This window comes from Mobula hypostoma, chromosome 9 (assembly GCF_963921235.1).
Source record: "Mobula hypostoma chromosome 9, sMobHyp1.1, whole genome shotgun sequence".
Classification (NCBI taxonomy): domain Eukaryota; kingdom Metazoa; phylum Chordata; class Chondrichthyes; order Myliobatiformes; family Myliobatidae; genus Mobula; species Mobula hypostoma.
Window position 1 is genome coordinate 85,974,415 of NC_086105.1, and position 19,039 is coordinate 85,993,453.

General features: G+C 44.0%; 1 protein-coding gene across 1 annotated transcript in view; it reads right to left on the reverse strand.

Moving 5' to 3' along the window:
- Positions 1-19,039, reverse strand: part of LOC134351294 (delphilin-like) — a 431,912-nt gene that overhangs the window by 100,300 nt on the left and 312,573 nt on the right. Inside the window, exons 7-8 of the mRNA XM_063057357.1 lie at positions 7,559-7,653; positions 3,282-3,465 (exon numbers count right to left, since the gene is read on the reverse strand). Of these exons, the coding sequence (XP_062913427.1) occupies positions 3,282-3,465; positions 7,559-7,653 (279 nt within the window). The remainder of the gene's footprint in view (positions 1-3,281; positions 3,466-7,558; positions 7,654-19,039) is intronic.

Here is a 19,039-nt window from a genome sequence, read left to right on the forward strand (position 1 = left end):
CCTTGACACTCTCAAATTTCTGGCACACTGATAGGGTCATCCATAGTGAAAACTAACACAAATACTTATTAGGTTCACCCGCCGTTTCTTTCTCCCCCATTACTACATCTCCAGTGTCATTTTCCAGCGATCTGACATCCACACTCACCTCTCTTGTATTCTTTATATATATGAAAAATCTCTTATATTATTAGCTAGGTCACTTACATATTTCATCTTTTCTCTCCATTTTGTTTTTTTTTTGTTACCTTCTGTTGGTTTTTAAAAGCTTCCCAATCCTCTAACTTCCCACTAATTTTAGTTATAAAATTATAAATAATTATATGCCCTCTCTTTTGTTTTTATGCTGCCTTTGACTTCCCTTGTCATCCATGGTTGCTTCATCCTCCCTTTAGAATGCTTCTTCTTCTTTGGAATGTATCTATCCTGTGTCTTCCAAAATGCTTCCAGAAACTCCAGCCATTGCTGCTCTGCCATCATCCCTGCTAGTGCCCTCTCTAATCAGTTCCTCTCTCATGCCTCCGTCATTCCCCTTACTCCACTGTAAACAATAAACTGTTATTACATCTTCCTCTCAAACCATAGGGTAAATTCTATCATATTATGATCAGTGCTTCTTAAGGATTCTTTTACCTTAAGCTCCCAAATCAAATCTGATTCATCACACCAAAACTAACATCTGCTTATCCTTCCTCACAGTCCTAATACACACTGTCTCTATTGTATTCCATCTGCACCATCCTCTTTCACTTTCACCCCATTACCAAATTAGTAAAAACCCTATCCACCTGCTCTAGCAAACCAGACAACATGGATGTTGGATTCCTTGGGTTCAGGTGTAATGTCCTTTTTTGTACTGGTCTTACCTTCCCCAAAAGAGATCCCAATGATCCACAAATCTGAAACCCATTTTCCTAACTGGAAGACCACATTCTGTGTGGATTGGAAATAACATCTCCACCTCACTTGTAATCAACACTGACACACCTCAGGGATGTGTGCTTAGCCCACTGCTCTACTCTCTCTACACCCATGACTGTGTAGCTAGACACAGCTCAATGCCATCTATAAATCTGCTGATGATACCACTATTGTTGGCAATATGGCAGATGGTGATGTGAGGGCTAACAGGTGTGAGACATATCAACTAGTCGAGTGCTATCACAGCAACAACCTTGCACTCAGACCAAGAACTGATTGTAGACTTCAAAAAGGGTAAGACGAGGGAACACACATCAATCCTCATAGAGGGATCAGAAGTGGAAAGAGTGAGCAATTTCAAGTTCCTGGGTGTCAATACCTCCAACAATCTATCTTGGGCCCAACCTACTGATGCAGCTACAAAAAAGGCATGACAGCAGCTACATTCCATTAAGAGTTTGAGGAGATTTGATATGTCACCAAAGACACTCACAAATTTTTACAGATGTACTGTGGAGAGCATTCTAACTGGCTGCATATCATTGGTATTGGGGGGGGGGGCGGGGAAGCAGCTACTGCACAGGATCGAAATAAGCTGCAGAAAGTTGTAAACTTAGTTAGCTCCATCATGGGCACTAGTCCCATAGTATCCAGGACATCTTCAAGGAGCATGCCTCAAAAAGATGGCATCGATCATTAAGGACCCCTATTACCCAGAGCATGCCTTGCTTTCATTGCTGCCATCAGGGAGGAGGTACAGGAGCCTGAAGGCACACACTCAGTGATTTAGGAACAGCTTCTTCCACTCTGCCATCCGATTCTGAATGAACATTAAACTCATGAACACTGCCTCACTCCCTTTTTATTTTTCTTTTGCACAACTTATTTAATTTAACTATTATGTGTATATGGATAGATAGATATACACTTATATTTATTCGCTATTATTGTGTATTACATTGCATTGCTGCCACAAAGACAACAAATTTCACAACACATGCCAGTGATACTGAACCTGATTCTGATTCTGCAACAATTCCTCAGCCACGCACTCTTCTGCCAAATCATCCTACCCTTACCATCAATAGCACATGATACAGGCAATCCAGAGATTACTACCAGCTTTCTACCTAAATCCCTACAGTACCTCAATGACCTATGTCATTGGTACCAACATGTACCATAACTTCTGGCTGTTCACTCTCTTCCTTTTTAATGCTGTGGACCCAACTCAAGGTTTCCCAGACCCATCTCTTTCACATCCACAGAATCTCCTGTCTGCTCCTCTAACTATTACCTATCACTATTGATTTCCTTTCCGAACCACAGACATATATCTGAGATATATCTGACATATATCAGCAGCAGCAGGAGCAGTAGGCAATAGCTAAGTGTCCACCTTACAGAGTCGCAGGTCAAGGTTCAGCCCACTGTCAAATCAGAGGGGGTGGGGAGAGGAGGGGGAGAGGGGAGAAGAGGGGGAGAGGGGGTGAGAGGGGAAGGGGAGAGGGAGGGAGAGGTGAGGAAAGGGGGAGAAAGAGAGGAGGGGGGAGAGGGAAAGAAGGGGGAGAGGGAAAGGGGGGAGAGGGAAAGGAGGGGGAGAGAGGGAAAGGAGGGGGAGAGAGGGAAAGGAGGGGGGAAGAGGGGAAGGGGAGGGGGAGGAGGGGAGGGAAAAGAGGGGGGAAGAGGGAGAGGAGGGGGGAAGAGGGAGAGGAGGGGGGAAGAGGAGGGGGAAGAGGGAGAGGAGGGGGAGAGGGGGGGAGGGGGTGGAGAGAGCAGAGGAGAGATCGGGGAAGAGAATTTTCTAGCCATTGATGACCACTGTCAGTTCACTGCAAAAAGTGTCCACCTTACAGAGTTGCATGACAAGGTTCAACCGACTGTCAAATAAGAGAAGGAAAGAAGTTAAAGTTGGAGACAAAGATGCGGGGAAGGAGAGGAGGGGGGAAGAGGAGGGGGGAAGAGGAGGGGGGAAGAGGAGGGGGGAAGAGGAGGGGGGAAAAGGAGGGGGGAGAAACAAGTTTGGCTGACAATAAACCCTGCTCAGAGTATACCCATGCTATGCTCTGCCACTTATTTTTGACATCTTGGTAATATTATAATGTGGAAATATAACAAAATGTGGGAACAGATCTCTACAGGGGTCCAAGGCTTGCCAGGCAGTTTATGCATAGGATCCACTGTATGGAAGTGGATTGTGTATATACCTCAGAACAGATGAGCCTCTGCCACTACAAAGAGAGAGTTTTCCTTTGTTCTTCCCCTTCAAGTGCTGAGCTATTGATCTCATGGGCTAGCACTGAGCCTTAATCAGATTAAGCCCTGTTGTAAATGAGTGCACACATCCAGACGGCACCTACCTGTGCTGGAAGAAGCATTCGAGAGCCTTGCAGATACTGTAGCGTTCCTGCTGTGTCAGGAGGTGCTCCAGTTGCTGGATGAAGGTTCTTCCTTGGAACTTAATACTGCATGGCAGGATTTCAGTCACCCATTGCAGCGAAGTCAATGATGAAGCATATGATTGATTGTCCACAGGGTCTGACTCTTGAGAAATACATCAGGGGGAAGAGAAAGGGAAAAAAAATAAATATATATATAGTCACACCACACAGATAGAAATAAAAGCACAGACATATGTGCATATATTTAAATGGGTCCTCAACCAGAGGTAGGTACACATATCAAAGTTGCTGGTGAACGCAGCTGGCCACGCAGCATCTTTAGGAAGAGGTACAGTTGACGTTTCAGGCTGAGACCCTTCATCAGGACTAACTGAAGGAAAGAGATGTTGCCTGGCCTGCTGCGTTCACCAGCGACTTTGATGTGTGTTGCTTGAATTTCCAGCATCTGCAGAATTCCTGTTGTAGAGGTAGGTACTGATGCCTAAGTACACAAATCGCTGAGGTTCAGATGACAGTGCTTTTGCTGCCAAGATAGACGGTAGTTTGTTCAACTCTCTTTCCAGAGGATTGAGCACAAAAATCCAGGTAGGCATTCCTGTGGATTTCTAAAGTGCCATGCAAGCTGGACAAGATGTTAAGTTGAGGCCAGATGCACATAAACTAATCTATTCCTTATATTCTGATATGAGGAGTGGGCTTAACTTGAGAGTCCTCTCATTCACATCTCACAGATTTCTCAAGTGGTATGTGGTGTATATCACATGGTTGTTCATGGGAGCTTGCTGTGCATAAACTAACAATAATTGCAACAGTGACTTATCTTCAAGAGTGTATCTTACGCTGTAAACTCTGTGGAAAGTAATTCAGGCTGCCTGATCCATTACAAAACTAAAGAGTTAGGTTGTGGAGAATAAACTATTCCACAGTAGAGTACATTTTCAGGGGCATTTATATCAGCTTCAGAACATACACCTTTATAGTTCCAGTGAGAACAAAAGTTTTGACAATGTGGTCTAATAGATCTGTGGGGTAAATATGATTCCACTTGTCCATTTAGGTATTTCAGATAATATTTAAATAAAAGTGCATGTTAAGAAAATGGTTTCTTTGCAGTTTTGAAGTAAACAGCAAGCTGGTACCTTGGAAAAAGATCATTGTGAGCTTCAACTTTCAGTATTGATATTCGGATAGAGATGGTGCTCAGTACTCGGTATCGGAGGGCTAATCAGAGCTCGAAGTTTTCAGACGACTCAGACTGTGGTCGGGCATGGCAGGGAGAGTTTTCTTCCTTCTCCCGTCTGCGTGAGATGTGGGACTTCCGAGAAACTTTGAACTTTTTTACTGTGCCGTGGACGGTTCTTCATCAAGTTATGGTATTGTTGCACTGTTGTAACTATATGTTGTAATTATGTGGTTTTGTTAGCTTTTCAGTTTTGATCTGTCCTGTGTTTTGTGATATCACACCGGAGGAATATTGTATCATTTCTTAATGCATGCATTACTAAATGACAATAAAAGAGGACTGCGTGTCCTCATAATCTAATCTAATCCTTTATTACTAGTGTGAGCAAATAAAACTACTGTACATGTCCTTATAATAAATAGTAATACATGCCCCACATAATAAATAATAAAATAAAGTAAAAACAGAAATCAAATCTTTAGAAAGTGGTGACATAGGATTGGAAGATGTAGAATTGTGGGTAGAGTTAAGAAATTGAAAGAGTTAAGAGACCATGACTAGAATTATATACATGCCTTAGAACAGTAACCACAATGTGGGATTCAAATTACAAGGGGAGATAGAAAAGGCATGTAAAAAGGCATGTCTTGGCAGTCAAGGAGAATTTCAATATGCAGGTAGATTGGGAAAATTAGCTTGGTGCTGGATCCCAAGACAGGGAATTTATAGAATGCCTACGAGATGGCTTTTTAGGGCAGATTGTGGTTGAGCGCACTGGGGAAAAGGCAATTCTGGATTGGGTGTTGTGTTGTAAAGGAACCCAGAGTAGGCAGTGATCATAATATGGTAGAATTCACCCCTCAGTTTGAGAGCGAGAAGCTAAAGTCAGATGTATTCAGTATTACAATGGAGTAAAGGAAATAGCAGAGGCATGAGAGAAAAGCAGACCAAAGTTGATTGAAAGGGAACACCAGCAGGGATGATGACAGAACAGCAATGGCTGGAGTTTCTGGGAGCAATTCAGAAGGTGCAAGGTAGACATATCCCAAACATGAAGATGTATTCTAAAGGGAGGATGACGCAACGGCTGACAAGGGAGGTCAAAGAGAGCAAAAAAATGAGCAAAGACAATAGAAAATATTAGTGCTAAGTTAGAGGATTGGGAATATTTTAAAAACCAAGATAATGCAACTATAAAAGCCATCAGGAGAGAAGATCTGAAATATGAAGATAAACCTGCCAATAATATAAAAGAAGATACAAAAGGGTTTTTTTCAGGTATATAAAGAGTAAAAGACAGGTGAGAGTGGATATTGAACTGCTAGAGAATTACAGTGGAGAGGTAGTCATGGGGGACAAAGAAATGACAGACGAACATAATGTGTATTTTGTGTCAGTTTTCACTGCGGAAGACAGTACAATATGCCGGAAATGCGAGAGTGTCAGGGACAGAAGTGCATGTAGTTGCTATTGCTAAGGAGAAGGTGCTTGGGAAGCTGTAAGGTCTGAAGGTAGATAAGTCACCTGGACTAGATGGACTGCACCCCAGGGTTCTGAAAGAGGTAGCTAAAGAGATTGCAGAGGGATTAGTAATAATCTTTCAAGAATCACTGGATTCTGGAATGCTTCCAGATGACTGGAAAGTTGCAAATGTCATTCCACTCTTTAAGAAGGGAAGGACGCAGAAGAAAGACAATTATAATTAAAAGACAATTATAGTCTAACTTCAGTAGTTGGTAAGTTGTTGGAGTCCATTGTTGGGAGTCCGACGAAAACCAATTTCCCCCAGGATCAATAAAGTATGACTAGGACTATGACTATTAACAATGAGGTTTTGGGGTACTTAGAGGCACTTGATAAAATAGGCCAAAGTCAAAATGGTTTCCTCAAGGGGAGGTCTTGTCTGACAAATCTGTTGGATTTGCTTGAGGAAATAACAGACAAAGAATGTTGTTCATTTGGATTTTCAAAAGGCCTCTGATAAGGTGCTGTACATGAAGCTGTTTAACAGATAAAAGAGTCTGTGGTATTACAGGAAAGATACCAGCATGGATAGAAAATCAGCTGGCTGGCAGCAGGCAAAGAGCCAGAATAAAGGGGACCTTTTCTGGTTGTCTGCCAGTGACTAGAGGTGTTCAGCAGGGGTCAGTGTTAGGACTGCTTCATATCACATTATATGTCAATGGTTTGGATGACAGGATTGATGGCTTTGTGCCAGGTTCGCAGATGATAAGAAGATAGGTGGAGGGGCAGGTAGTGCTGAGGAAACAGGGTACCTGCAGAAGAACTTAGACAGATTGGGGGAATGGTCAAAGAAGTGGAAAATAGAATATAATGTATTAAGGGCACAATGAATAAAGATGCGGACTATTTTCTGAATGGGGAGAAAATTCAAAAACCAAAGATGCAAAGAGACTTGGGAGTCCTTGTGTAAGATTCCCTAACTTGCAGGTTGAATCAGTGGTAAGGAAGACAAATGCAATATTAGCATTCATTTGCAAAGGACTAGAATATTAGAGCAAGGATGCTTTATAAGGCATTGGTTAGACCACACTTGAAGTATTGTGCGCAGTTCTATAAGAAAAGATGTGCTGGCATTGGATTGGGCCCAGAGGAGGTTCAGGAGAATGATTCTGGAAATGAAAGGGGCGCATTATCGAATACTGAAAGGCCTAGAGACAGTAGACGTGGAATGGATTTTTCCTATAGTGCGGGAGTCTAGGGCCAGAGCACTATCTCAAAATAGAGGGACGTCCATTTAGAACAGAGATGAGGAAGAATTTCATTAGCCAGAGGGTAGTGAATCTGTGGAATTCATTGCCACAGATGGCTGTGGGTGTCAAATCATTGCGTATATTTAAAGCAGAGGTCCATAGGCTCTTGATTAGTCAGGGCTTGAAAGGTTACGGGCAGAAGGCAGGAGAATGGGGATGAGAAATAATAAATCAGCCATGCGCAGCAGACTCGATGGGACACCATGCCAAATATGATGGCATGTAGAAATGAAACAGAATTACATTCAACCATGCTGTTTAAGAGCAGCTCCACTTACCAAGAGGGAAATTAAAGGGCCCATCTTCCACCACCAGAGTGGGCATGGCTCCGCTGCCCTGTAACATGGCCACCACCTTCTCATGGGAACAGTTTCTGAAACATACATAAACAAATGTGCTTACTAGGTAAGCACACTTTTGCTCAGAGCATGGGCATAGTGGGTCAAAGAGCCTTTTTCTGTGTTACATGACGTTCATGATAATGATCGCAAGATCCAAAAGCTGAACAATAAGCCTCTTTACCTTGATAGGTTCAATCCCATTTAGGAAGACACATTTTCCCCATTGCATCTCATCTGCCAACCTCAAGCAAAGAAGCTCTCTCAGGGTTATTTTTAGAAATATCACACTGCCAAAGTTAGAGGTGTTCTTTTAAACGGGCTGCAAAATTTATAAATCTTACACAGAGTTAAAAAATACAAGTGGACTAAGATAGCAACACACATCAAAGTTGCTGGTGAATGCAGCAGGCCAGGCAGCATCTCTAGGAAGAGGTACAGTCGACGTTTCAGGCCGAGACCCTTCGTCAGGACTAACTGAAGGAAGAGTGAGTAAGAGATTTGAAAGAGGGAGGGGGAGGGGGAGAGCCAAAATGATAGGAGAAGACAGGAGGGGGAGGGATGGAGCCAAGAGCTGGACAGGTGATTGGCAAAAGGGATACGAGAGGATCATGGGACAGGAGGCCCGGGGAGAAAGACAAGGGGGGGGGAACCCAGAGGATGGGCAAGGGGTATAGTCAGAGGGACAGAGGGAGAAAAAGGAGAGTGAGAGAAAGAATGCGTGTATAAAAATAAATAACAGATGGGGTACGAGGGGGAGGTGGGGCATTAGCGGAAGTTAGAGAAGTCGATGTTCATGCCATCAGGTTGGAGGCTACCCAGACGGAATATAAGGTGTCATGCCATCAGGTTGGAGGCTACCCAGACGGAATAAGGTGTTATGCCATCAGGTTGGAGGCTACCCAGACGGAATATAAGGTGTCATGCCATCAGGTTGGAGGCTACCCTGGGTAGCCTCCAACCTGATGGCATGAACATTGACTTTTCTAACTTCCGCTAATGCCCCACCTCTCCCTTGTACCCCATCCATTATTTATTTTTACACACACATTCTTTCTCTCACTCTCCTTTTTCTCCCTCTCTCCCTCTGACTATATCCCTTGCCCATCCTCTGGGTTCCCCCCCACTTTGTCTTTCTCCCTGGGCCTCCTGTCCCATGATCCTCTCATATCCCCTTTGCCAATCACCTGTCCAGCTCTTGGCTCCATCCCTCCCCCTCCTGTCTTCTCCTATCATTTTGGATCTCCCCCTCCCCCTCCCACTTGCAAATCTCTTACTAACTCTTCCTTCAGTTAGTCCTGACGAAGGGTCTCGGCCTGAAACGTCGACTGTACCTCTTCCTAGAGATGCTGCCTGGCCTGCTGCGTTCACCAGCAACTTTGATGTGTGTTGCTTGAATTTCCAGCATCTGCAGAATTCCTGTTGTTTGCGTGGACTTAGATGTTAACTGTCCTGTGCTATCACCAGTGGAATCATCAGTTGATCTGCCACCTGTCTTCAGGAGTTTCGGCCCGCTTATGATCAAGACTCCCTGGAGGTGGTGGGCCAGCAGTGCTAAAGCACCACCTCCCACTGGTGAGCTTAAAAACTTGGCATCTGCCTCTATCAGAGTTGTTGGTCACTTCCATCCAACAGATAATTTGCTCTTCAGATGTCTATGCAACTACCGAAGGGTTTGCAAGATATGTATACACTGTCTGACTATCTGCCCCTCTGGACATACTTGGTCCACACCCATGCTGATCCTTTCTCTGCTGCCTCAGCTACAGCCCTGCTGGTTGACTTGATCTCTCTTCTAGTGAAGCCAAGGTCACGCAGCCACTTCTGGAAAGTGAACGCAATAAACCCACGGCAGCCTACTTCAAATGGATAGCATGAGACCTTCCACCCTCTGTCTCTGCACTCTGATCTTAATTCTGCATACTTGGTTAACTTGCGCTCATGGGCTTCATCGATGTTGTCTTCCCAGGGGACTGTCAGTTCACCAATAACCACTTCTCTACTGGTACAAAATATACGTTGGATGAAAAGCATCACTATATATCTAGCATGTACTGCATCTGCTAAGGATGTGCTTAGAGGGGCAAATATGATTCGATCCTTACTTTTGACTAGAAATTGGATTCCTCCATTTCTGAGAGGACTAAAAGATTGCTGCATTAAGTCTAGTGCTGAATTTGGATCTTTCCAAATAAATGTAGAACTTAGTCAAGGAATGTTCAGAAGAATATTATGGTGGTTTATCAGCAGGTAAAAATGCTAAAGTGGGACCAGTATGGTTCTTGTGAGACCATGCTCAGTTGAATATAACCACTGGCACTTTGCTGTGTGGCATTCACAACAGGAAATCTGCCCTTAAGGGTTCAATCCCCTTGGCACATTAGTCAATGGTTTCTTACATTTATAGGGAGTAGTAATCCCCAAGAGGCTAACTTATCCTCATTGAAACAAAAACAAAACAATTGTCCAATTAGCTAACGTTTACAACTGGGAAAATGTTGGAACCCATTATTAAGGGCAATGGACATACAGAACATATACAATCCTGATACAATCAAGAAGAGTTGAAGTGATTCTATAGAAAGAGACAATTTGACATTTATTACAGTTCTTTGCAGATGCAACAAACAAGATGGATAAAGGGTTAACAATAGATCAAACAATTTCAATATCCAGAAAGCATTTAATTAGGAGCCAAATATAAGTAAAGTCACTTCAATATGTCGGAGAATATACAGTATGCTAGGATCCAAGAATGAACTGGCTAACAAACAAATGGATAAATCATTTCAGGTTGACTAGCTGTAATTTAAAGGTTGCCAGAGGAATCAGTATTGGGGGTTCAACTATTTACAGAAAATATTAGTGACTTAGATTAAGTAACCAAACATATTGTATTGAACTTTTCTAATCATGCAAAGACAGAACAAAATACAAGCTATGAGGAAAACTGGCAAAACCCTAACCAACTCTACAGCTTAGCAACACTAAAAACTGATCACTTTACACTAACAACACACATCAAAGTTTCTGGTGAACACAGCAGACCAGGCGGCATATCTAGAAAGAGGTACAGTCAACGTTTCAGGCCGAGACCCTTCATCAGGACTAACTGAAGGAAGAGTTAGTAAGAGATTTGAAAGTGGGAGGGGGAGGGGAGATCCAAAATGATAGAAGAATACAGGAGGGGGAGGGATGGAGCCAAAAGCTGGACAGGTGATTGGCAAAGGGGATATGAGAGGATCATGGGACAGGAGGTCAGGAGAGAAAGACAAGGGTTGGGGGGAACCAGCAACTTTGATGTGTGTTGCTTGAATTTCCAGCATCTGCAGAATTCCTGTTGTTTGCACTTTACACTAAAATAAGACTTTGTTTTATTTGTTCTAATTTAATTTTTTCTTGTAAAATTGTGCATAATGTATGTTTTCTTACAAATGCTATTTATATGATGCTAAGTTTTGTGAAACTGCTGCAGAGCTTAAGAGGGGTGATGGCGTTTAACGGCAACTCCTTTGCTTGCAACTTCGGAAACTGCTGTATTTCGACCTTAATACCTTTTTATTTTTCCTTTCAGGGTTCTTTTGAAGACCCTGACCTGGAGTTACACGCAGGCTTCGGTTCTTTGTGGGAATGGGACCCATTCTCAGGGTTCTACGACTGACCACTATTCGACATGCCAAGGGTTCGGAAGCCTAAGATCTCAGGGCTTTGGAAACAGGTGGATCGAGGGTCGGTGTCATGGCAGGAGACTCGTGTGTTGTCGGGGAGGCCAGAAAATCTTGGGCTGAGGTCTTTGCGATCTTCGGACACAGAGCTTGAAAAAAACGACGAAACTGACTTTTAACATTGTAAGCCAGCGGGTTGTTGTTATGTCTCCTGCTTGCTGTGAAAATGGGGGAACCTCCCTCTCCCTTGCCAGGGAGAGAGAGAGAACCTATGGGTTGTCAAATTTCGGATGAAATGTGAAGCTTTTGGGGTAACTTCGGTCTGTGTCTTTGCTATTGCTCGGTAGCTGGTGCGCTTTTTTTTGCTGGGGGGAGGGGGGATTGTTGCTTGCCACTGCTTACGCGCGGGAAGGGGGAGCTGAGGGTGGGACTTTGGGGTTCTCACGTTTAACTGTCGTTCATTCATTGAGGCACTTCTCTGTTTTCATGGATGTTTGCAAAGAAAAGGCATTTCAGGATGTATATTGTATACATTTCTCTGACATTAAATTTGACCTTTGAACCTTTGAAATAAGTTTTTCATTACGCCTGCACATACATGGGATGATAGATATGGTAGGGGTAAAATCTAGGCATGTCTGTTTGTGGATTGCCTAGCCACTGGGCTTGAAGATACCCATTGGCCAAGGAAACTTTGGTAACAGTATCTGCCTCCACTGACACCAGTTTAAGTAATTAATCCTCAAACGCTGCTTAGGAATTTGTACAATATAATCCCGCCCGTTGTAAAATGCTACCTGATGTAAGCCCATGTCATTTTCTTTAGTTTTTCCTCCACCTCATAAGCAGCTGAAGCAGCACAGCTACGTTCCCTCTTGATCCACTCAGCCGGAACCTTTTACCTTCACAAAAGCCTGCAGCCTTGCAGCTGGCGCTGCTGTAAACATTTACAATGAATCTCGTTATGCCTTAGGAATAGCACATAACAGTGGACAATTATTTAGACCATAAGACATAGGAGCAGAATTAGGTCATTCAGCCCATTGAGTCTGCTCATAGGTAATCCATCATCCCTCTCAATTCCATTCTCCTACCACCTGCCCATAACCCTTAAAGCCCTGATTAATCAAAAACCTATCAACCTCCACCTTAAATATACTCAGTGACTTGGCCTGCACAGTCTTCTGTGGCAATGCATTCCACAGATTCACCACCCTCTGGCTAAAGACATTTTTTTCTCATCTCTGTTCTAAATGGATGTCCTCAATTCTGAGTCTGTCCTCTAGTCCTAAACTCCCCCCACGATAGGAAATATCCACACTATCTAAACGTTTCAATATTTGGCAAATTTCAAGAGATTCCCCCCTCCATATTCTTCTAAGCTCCAGTGAGTACAGCCCAGAGCCACCATATGTTAATCCTTTCATTCCTGGGCTCATTCTGATGAATCTCCTCTGGACCTCGCACAATGCCAGCACATCTTTTGTTAGGTAAGAGGCCTAAAACTGTTCACAATATTCCCTGCAGTTTGACAAGTGCCTTATAAAGCCTCAGCATTTCATCCTTGCTCTTATACTCTAGTCCTCTGAAAATTAATGCCAACATTGTTTACCACCAACTCAATCTGCAAGTTAACATTTAGAGAATCCTGTAGAAGGATTCCCAAGTCACTTTTGCACCTCAGATTTTTAAATTTTCTCCCCATTTAGAAACTACTTCACACCTTTATTCCTTGTGCAGAAGTGCATGATCAGGCACTTCACCTCACTATTTCCATCTGTCATTTTTTTGACCATTCCCCCAATCTGCCTAGGTCCTCCTGCAGACATCCTGATTCCTCAACACTGCCTGCCCCTCCACCGATCTTCATATTGTCTGCAAACGTAGCCATAAAGCCACCAATTCTTTCAACCAAATTATTGACATACAATGTGAAAAGGAGTGGTCCCAACACCGCCCCCAATAGTCACCAGCAGCCAACCAGAAAAAAGCCCCCATTATTTCCATTCTTTGCCTCCTGCCAATCAGCCTATTTTATCATGTGCCTCCAAGTACCCCAAAACCTCATCCTTAATAAGAGACCCCAACATCTTTCTAACCACTGAAGTTGGGCTAACTGGCCTGTAATTTCATTTCTTCTGCCTCTCTGTCTTCTTAAAGAGTGGAGCAACATTTGTAATTTTCCAGTCCTCAGGAACCATTCCAGAAGCTAGTGATTCTTGACACATCATTATTGATCTTCATAATATCTTCAGATACCTTTCAAGATCCTGAGGTGTAGTCCATCTAGTCTTACCTCTTCGGAACTCTGACAAAACACAGTGAAATACAATGAACCTTTTCCTGCTTTTCAATTATTTTGTTGTTATAAACTATGCGGCTCTTTCTAATGGAAATGGTGAAATAACTAGAAGGAATACATGAGCTGACTCCTTTGCTAAGGCAGCAACATCAGGTCTTTATGACCATGAGTCACTCCAGTGCAATCAGGCTGCCAATACCTTCCAAATTCTTTTGGAGCGAGTACAATTCCAGCGTGATGTTGACAGTGGCTGAAAAGACTTTATGGATTAAAGCACACTATGTGTAAAGACTATAAAGGATAGTCATAGTCATAGTCATACTTTATTGATCATGGGGGAAATTGGTTTTCGTTACAGTTGCACCATAAATAATAAATAGTAATAGAACCATAAATAGTTAAATAGTAATATGTAAATTATGCCAGTAAATTATGAAATAAATCCAGGACCAGTCTATCGGCTCAGGGTGTCTGACCCTCCAAGGGAGGAGTTGTAAAGTTTGATGGCCACAGGCAGGAATGACTTCCTATGACGCTCTGTGCTGCATCTCGGAGGAATGAGTCTCTGGCTGAATGTACTCCTGTGCCCACCCACTACATTATGTAGTGGATGGGAGACATTGACCAAGATGGCATACAACTTAGACAGTATCCTTTTTCCATCCCCACAACATCACTGGCCTTATGAATGAGTTTGTTGATTCTGTTGGGTGTCTGCTACCCTCAGCCTGCTGCCCCAGCAAACAACAGCAAACATGACAGCACTGGCCACCACAGACTCGTAGAACATCCTCAGCACCATCTGGCAGATGTTAAAGGACCTCAGTCTACTCAGGAAATAGAGACAGCTCTGACCCTTCTTGTAGACAGCCTCAGTGTTCTTAGACCAGTCCAGTTTATTGTCAATTCGTATCCCAGGTATTTGTAATCCTCCACCATGTCCACACTGACCCCCTGGATGGAAACAAGGGTCACCGGTACCTTAGCTCTCCTCAGGTCTACCACCAGCTCCTTAGTCTTTTTCACATTAAGCTGTAGATAATTCTGCTCACACCATATGACAAAGTTTCCTACCGTAGCCCTGTACTCAACCTCATCTCCCCTGCTGATGCATCCAACTATGGCAGAGTCATCCAAAAACTTCTGAAGATGACAAGACTCTGTGCAGTAGTTGAAGTCCGAGCTGTAAATGATGAAGAGAAAGGGAGACAAGACAGTCCCCTGTGGAGCCCCAGTGCTGCTGATCACTCTGTCGGACACACAGTGTTGCAAGCACACGTACTGTGGTCTGCCAGTCAGGTAATCAAGAATCCATGATACCAGGGAAGCATCCACCTGCATCGCTGTGAGCTTCTCCCCCAGCAGAGCAGGGTGGATGGTGTTGAACGCACTGGAGAAGTCAAAAAACATGACCTTTACAGTGCCCGCTGGCTTGTCCAGGTGGGCGTAGACACGGTTCAGCAGGTAGACGATGGCATCCTCAACTCCTAGTCGGGGCTGGTAGGCGAACTGGAGGGGATCTAAGTGTGGCCTGACCATAGGCCGGAGCAGCTCCAGAACAAGTCTCTCCAGGGTCTTCATGATGTGGGAGGTCAATGCCACCAGTCTGTAGTCATTGAGGCCACTGGGGCACGGTGTCTTCGGCACAGGGATGAGGCAGGACGTCTTCCACAGTACAGGAACCCTCCGGAGCCTCAGACTCATGTTGAATACATGGCGAAGTACTCCACATAGCTGAGGGGCACAGGCTTTGAGCACCCTGGTACTGACACCATCCGGTCCTGCAGCCTTGCTTGGGATGAGACGTTTCAGCTGTCTTCTCACCTGTTCAGCTGTGAAGCCCACCGTGGTGATTTCGTGTGGGGGAGGGGTATAGTCATGAGAGCCAGGTGGGGGATTGTGAGGGGTAGGAGGGGAGAGTGGAATATGTGTTGGTTGGGGGCCGACAAGAGATGACTCATGTGGGGGATAGGCAGGGGTCACAATGTCAAATCTGTTAAAGAACAGGTTAAGTTCGTTGGCCCTGTCCACATTGCCTTCAGCTCCTCTGTTGCTAGTTTGCCGAAACCCAGTGATGGTCCTCATCCCCCTCCAGACCTCTCTCATGTTTTTCTGCTGGAGTTTCCACTCAAGCTTCCTCTTGTACCTGTCTTTAGCCTCCCTGATCCTGGCTTTCAGGTCCCTCTGTATTGCCCTCAGCATGATGAGTGTAATCAAAAATGAGAGATGCTCAACCTTAGTAAGGAAAGTAGCAACAACTATATGATTTGCCAGACATAATCCTGAAAGACACTGCTGGTATCCTCTGCTACTGCCCCCACCCCCACAGGAGGTCATTTGTACATCTCCAAATGGACTTTATGCAGTTACTTAAATACGTGAGTTATGATTATAAGACCATAACACAAAGGAGCAGAAGTCGGCTATTTGGCCCATCTAGTCTGCTCCGCCATTTTATCATGAGCTATCCATTCTCCCATTCAGTCCCACTACCCCGCCTTCTCACCATAACCTTTGATGCCCTGGCTACTCAGATACCTATCAATCTCTGCCTTAAATACACACAATGACTTGGCCTCCACTGCTGCCCGTGGCAACAAATTCCATAGATTCACCACCCTCTGACTAAAAAAATTTCTTCACATTTCTGTTCTGAATGGGCGCCCTTCAATCCTTAGGTCATGCCCTCTCGTACTAGACTCCCCCATCTTGGGAAACAACTTTGCCACATTCACTCTGTCCATGCCTTTCAACATTCGGAATGTTTCTATGAGGTCTCCCCTCATTCTTCTAAACTCCAAGGAATACAGTCCAAGAGCGGACAAACGTTCCTCATATGTTAACCCTCTCATTCCCAGAATCATTCTAGTGAACCTTCTCTGTACCCTCTGCAACGTCAGCACATCCTTTCTTAAATAAGGAGACCAAAACTGCCCACAGTACTCCAAGTGAGGTCTCACCAGCGCCTTATAGAGCCTTAACATCACATCCCTGCTCCTATACTCTATTCCTCTAGAAATGAATGCCAACATTACATTCGCCTTCTTCACCACTGACTCAACCTGGAGGTTAACCTTAAGGGTATCCTGTACGAAGACTCCCAAGTCCCGTTGCATCTCAGAACTTTGAATTCTTTCCCCATTTAAATAATAGTCTGCCCGTTTATTTCTTCTGCCAAAGTGCATAACCATACACTTTCCAACATTGTATTTCATTTGCCACTTCTTTGCCCATTCTTCCAATCTATCCAAGTCTCTCTGAAGACTCTCCGTTTCCTCAGCACTACTGGCCCCTCCACCTATCTTCATATCATCAGCAAACTTAGCCACAAAGCCATCTATTCCATAATCCAAATCATTGATGTACTATGTAAAAAGAAGCAGCCCCAACACGGACCCCTGTGGAACACCACTGCTAACCGACAGCCAACCAGAATAGGATCCCTTTATTCCCACTCTCTGTTTCCTGCCAATCAGCCAATCCACTTGTTATGTGTTTATTATTTTTTATTTTTATTTTTTTATTTAGATACAGTGCAGAATAGGCCCTTCCAGCCCTTCGAGCCACGCTGCCAGCAAACAACCAATTTAATCCTAGTCTAATCATGGAACAATTTACAATGACCAATTAACCTACCAACCAGTACATCTTTGGTCTGTGGGAGGACAGCAGAGCACCCAGAGGAAGCCCACGCAGTCACAGGGAGAATGTACAAACTCCTTACAGGCGGCGGTGGGAATTGATCCCAGGTTGCCGGTACAGTAAAGTGTTGTGCTAACCACTACACTGCCACGCCTCCCATTATCTCCATGGGTAGAAGCTTACTAAACTCAGAGAAATGATGTTGTAATTTACTAAAGCTTTGATTTCCAGAATTTATTTCTAGGTTTGGGATCTCTCAGAAAATCCTCAAGTGATAATAGTCAATACTTTGTGGGTACAGTTATATAGGAGTTGAGAAAAGCCCTGCAGTGCAGGACCATTTTACTTGTCCTTACCATCCTCAATCTTACAGGGTAGCTGAAAGACAGAACGGGGCTCTGAAATTCAGGTTAGCTAAATCGCACATCGAGATCAAGCTAAATTGGTCAGAGGTGCTTCCACAGGCCCTCATGACTATGCACTGTACTCCAAACTGTGTAATAGGCCTACCTCCGCAGAAGATAGCTTTGGGATGTCCTATTTACTTGGTTAAACAGATGGACATATATAATGGGAGTGAAAGAATGTTACATTATTGCATAGCACTAGAACAGGCACTTAAGGGTTCCCATCAACAAGTACATGAACCCCAGAAGATTGAGCTGGTTGCAGAGTGCCACACCCCTGCTGCGAAGGTCCATCCAAGAATTGCTAACCACACATACTGCTTTAAAGTTTTCAAGGAAAGTTGATGCGGATATACACTTCGCACGTTAGGCCACTGGTGCCACCGGATCAGGGAACACGTGGCCAGAAGAACCTTGATGATAAGGACTGATGGACCAAATTCTTGATCTTTGCTATTTGCCACCTTAAGAAATCACTGTTTATTAATTTTTGGGTAATCTGAACATCTATTTTCTACCTAAATGCAGCAGTATCTCACAATATTAATACTCCTAACACTTTCCTTTGCTTAGTTATGAATATGCATCACGTACTAACGGGTCAGGTTGTTGGGTGTGCTCTAGATGGCCTATACATTCAGAAAGTAGGCTGCCAATGTTGCTGAGACCCCTGAATCATAATGATTTCGATTCTATGTTTTACTTTGATAATGAAACTAAAACTGTAAAGGGAATAGGGACTGCACTCCCCGTAGGAATGACTCTTGCCAATAAAACTGATTTGAGGGTTGGTATCAACCTACTTACAACACATTGCATAACTCCCCTGTGCTGAAGCTAGTTCATAGGGATAGGGATGAAGTATTTTACTGTAATCATCAAGAGACTTAATGCAGTATGTGCAATATTTGTACTACTGGTGACCCTTCAAATCCTGCTAATCATACTTATCAGGCACATGGCCACCAGGCCTATCACAGGCTGCCAGAAGTACGCCTTAAAAATGGGATCTCTGGCCTGAACCAAATCCGTGGAGGGGTTATTGATATCTGGCCTACACAGCATCACACATGCTGTGCCTGTCAACTCTCTTCTCTCTCCCTCTCTCTCTCTCTCTACATCCTACTGTGTGGGAACACCAGCAAAGGACTACAGAAACTTGAGTGTTTCTGGATTGTTGTGCTCCTGTTCTAGGGACCTACTGGACTGACTCATGAAAGCAGTAACATAGCCTCAGTGCTGCAGGAGAAATGGCTGATGATACAGCCTTAGCACTACATTATGAGCCAGGACATCAATGCCATTCCTGCTGAAATGGCGGCAATCCAAACCACGGCCCTTTAAATCGAATAGCACTAGATTTTTTGTTTAAAAGAGGTGATACCTGTGCTACTACTAGCCAGGA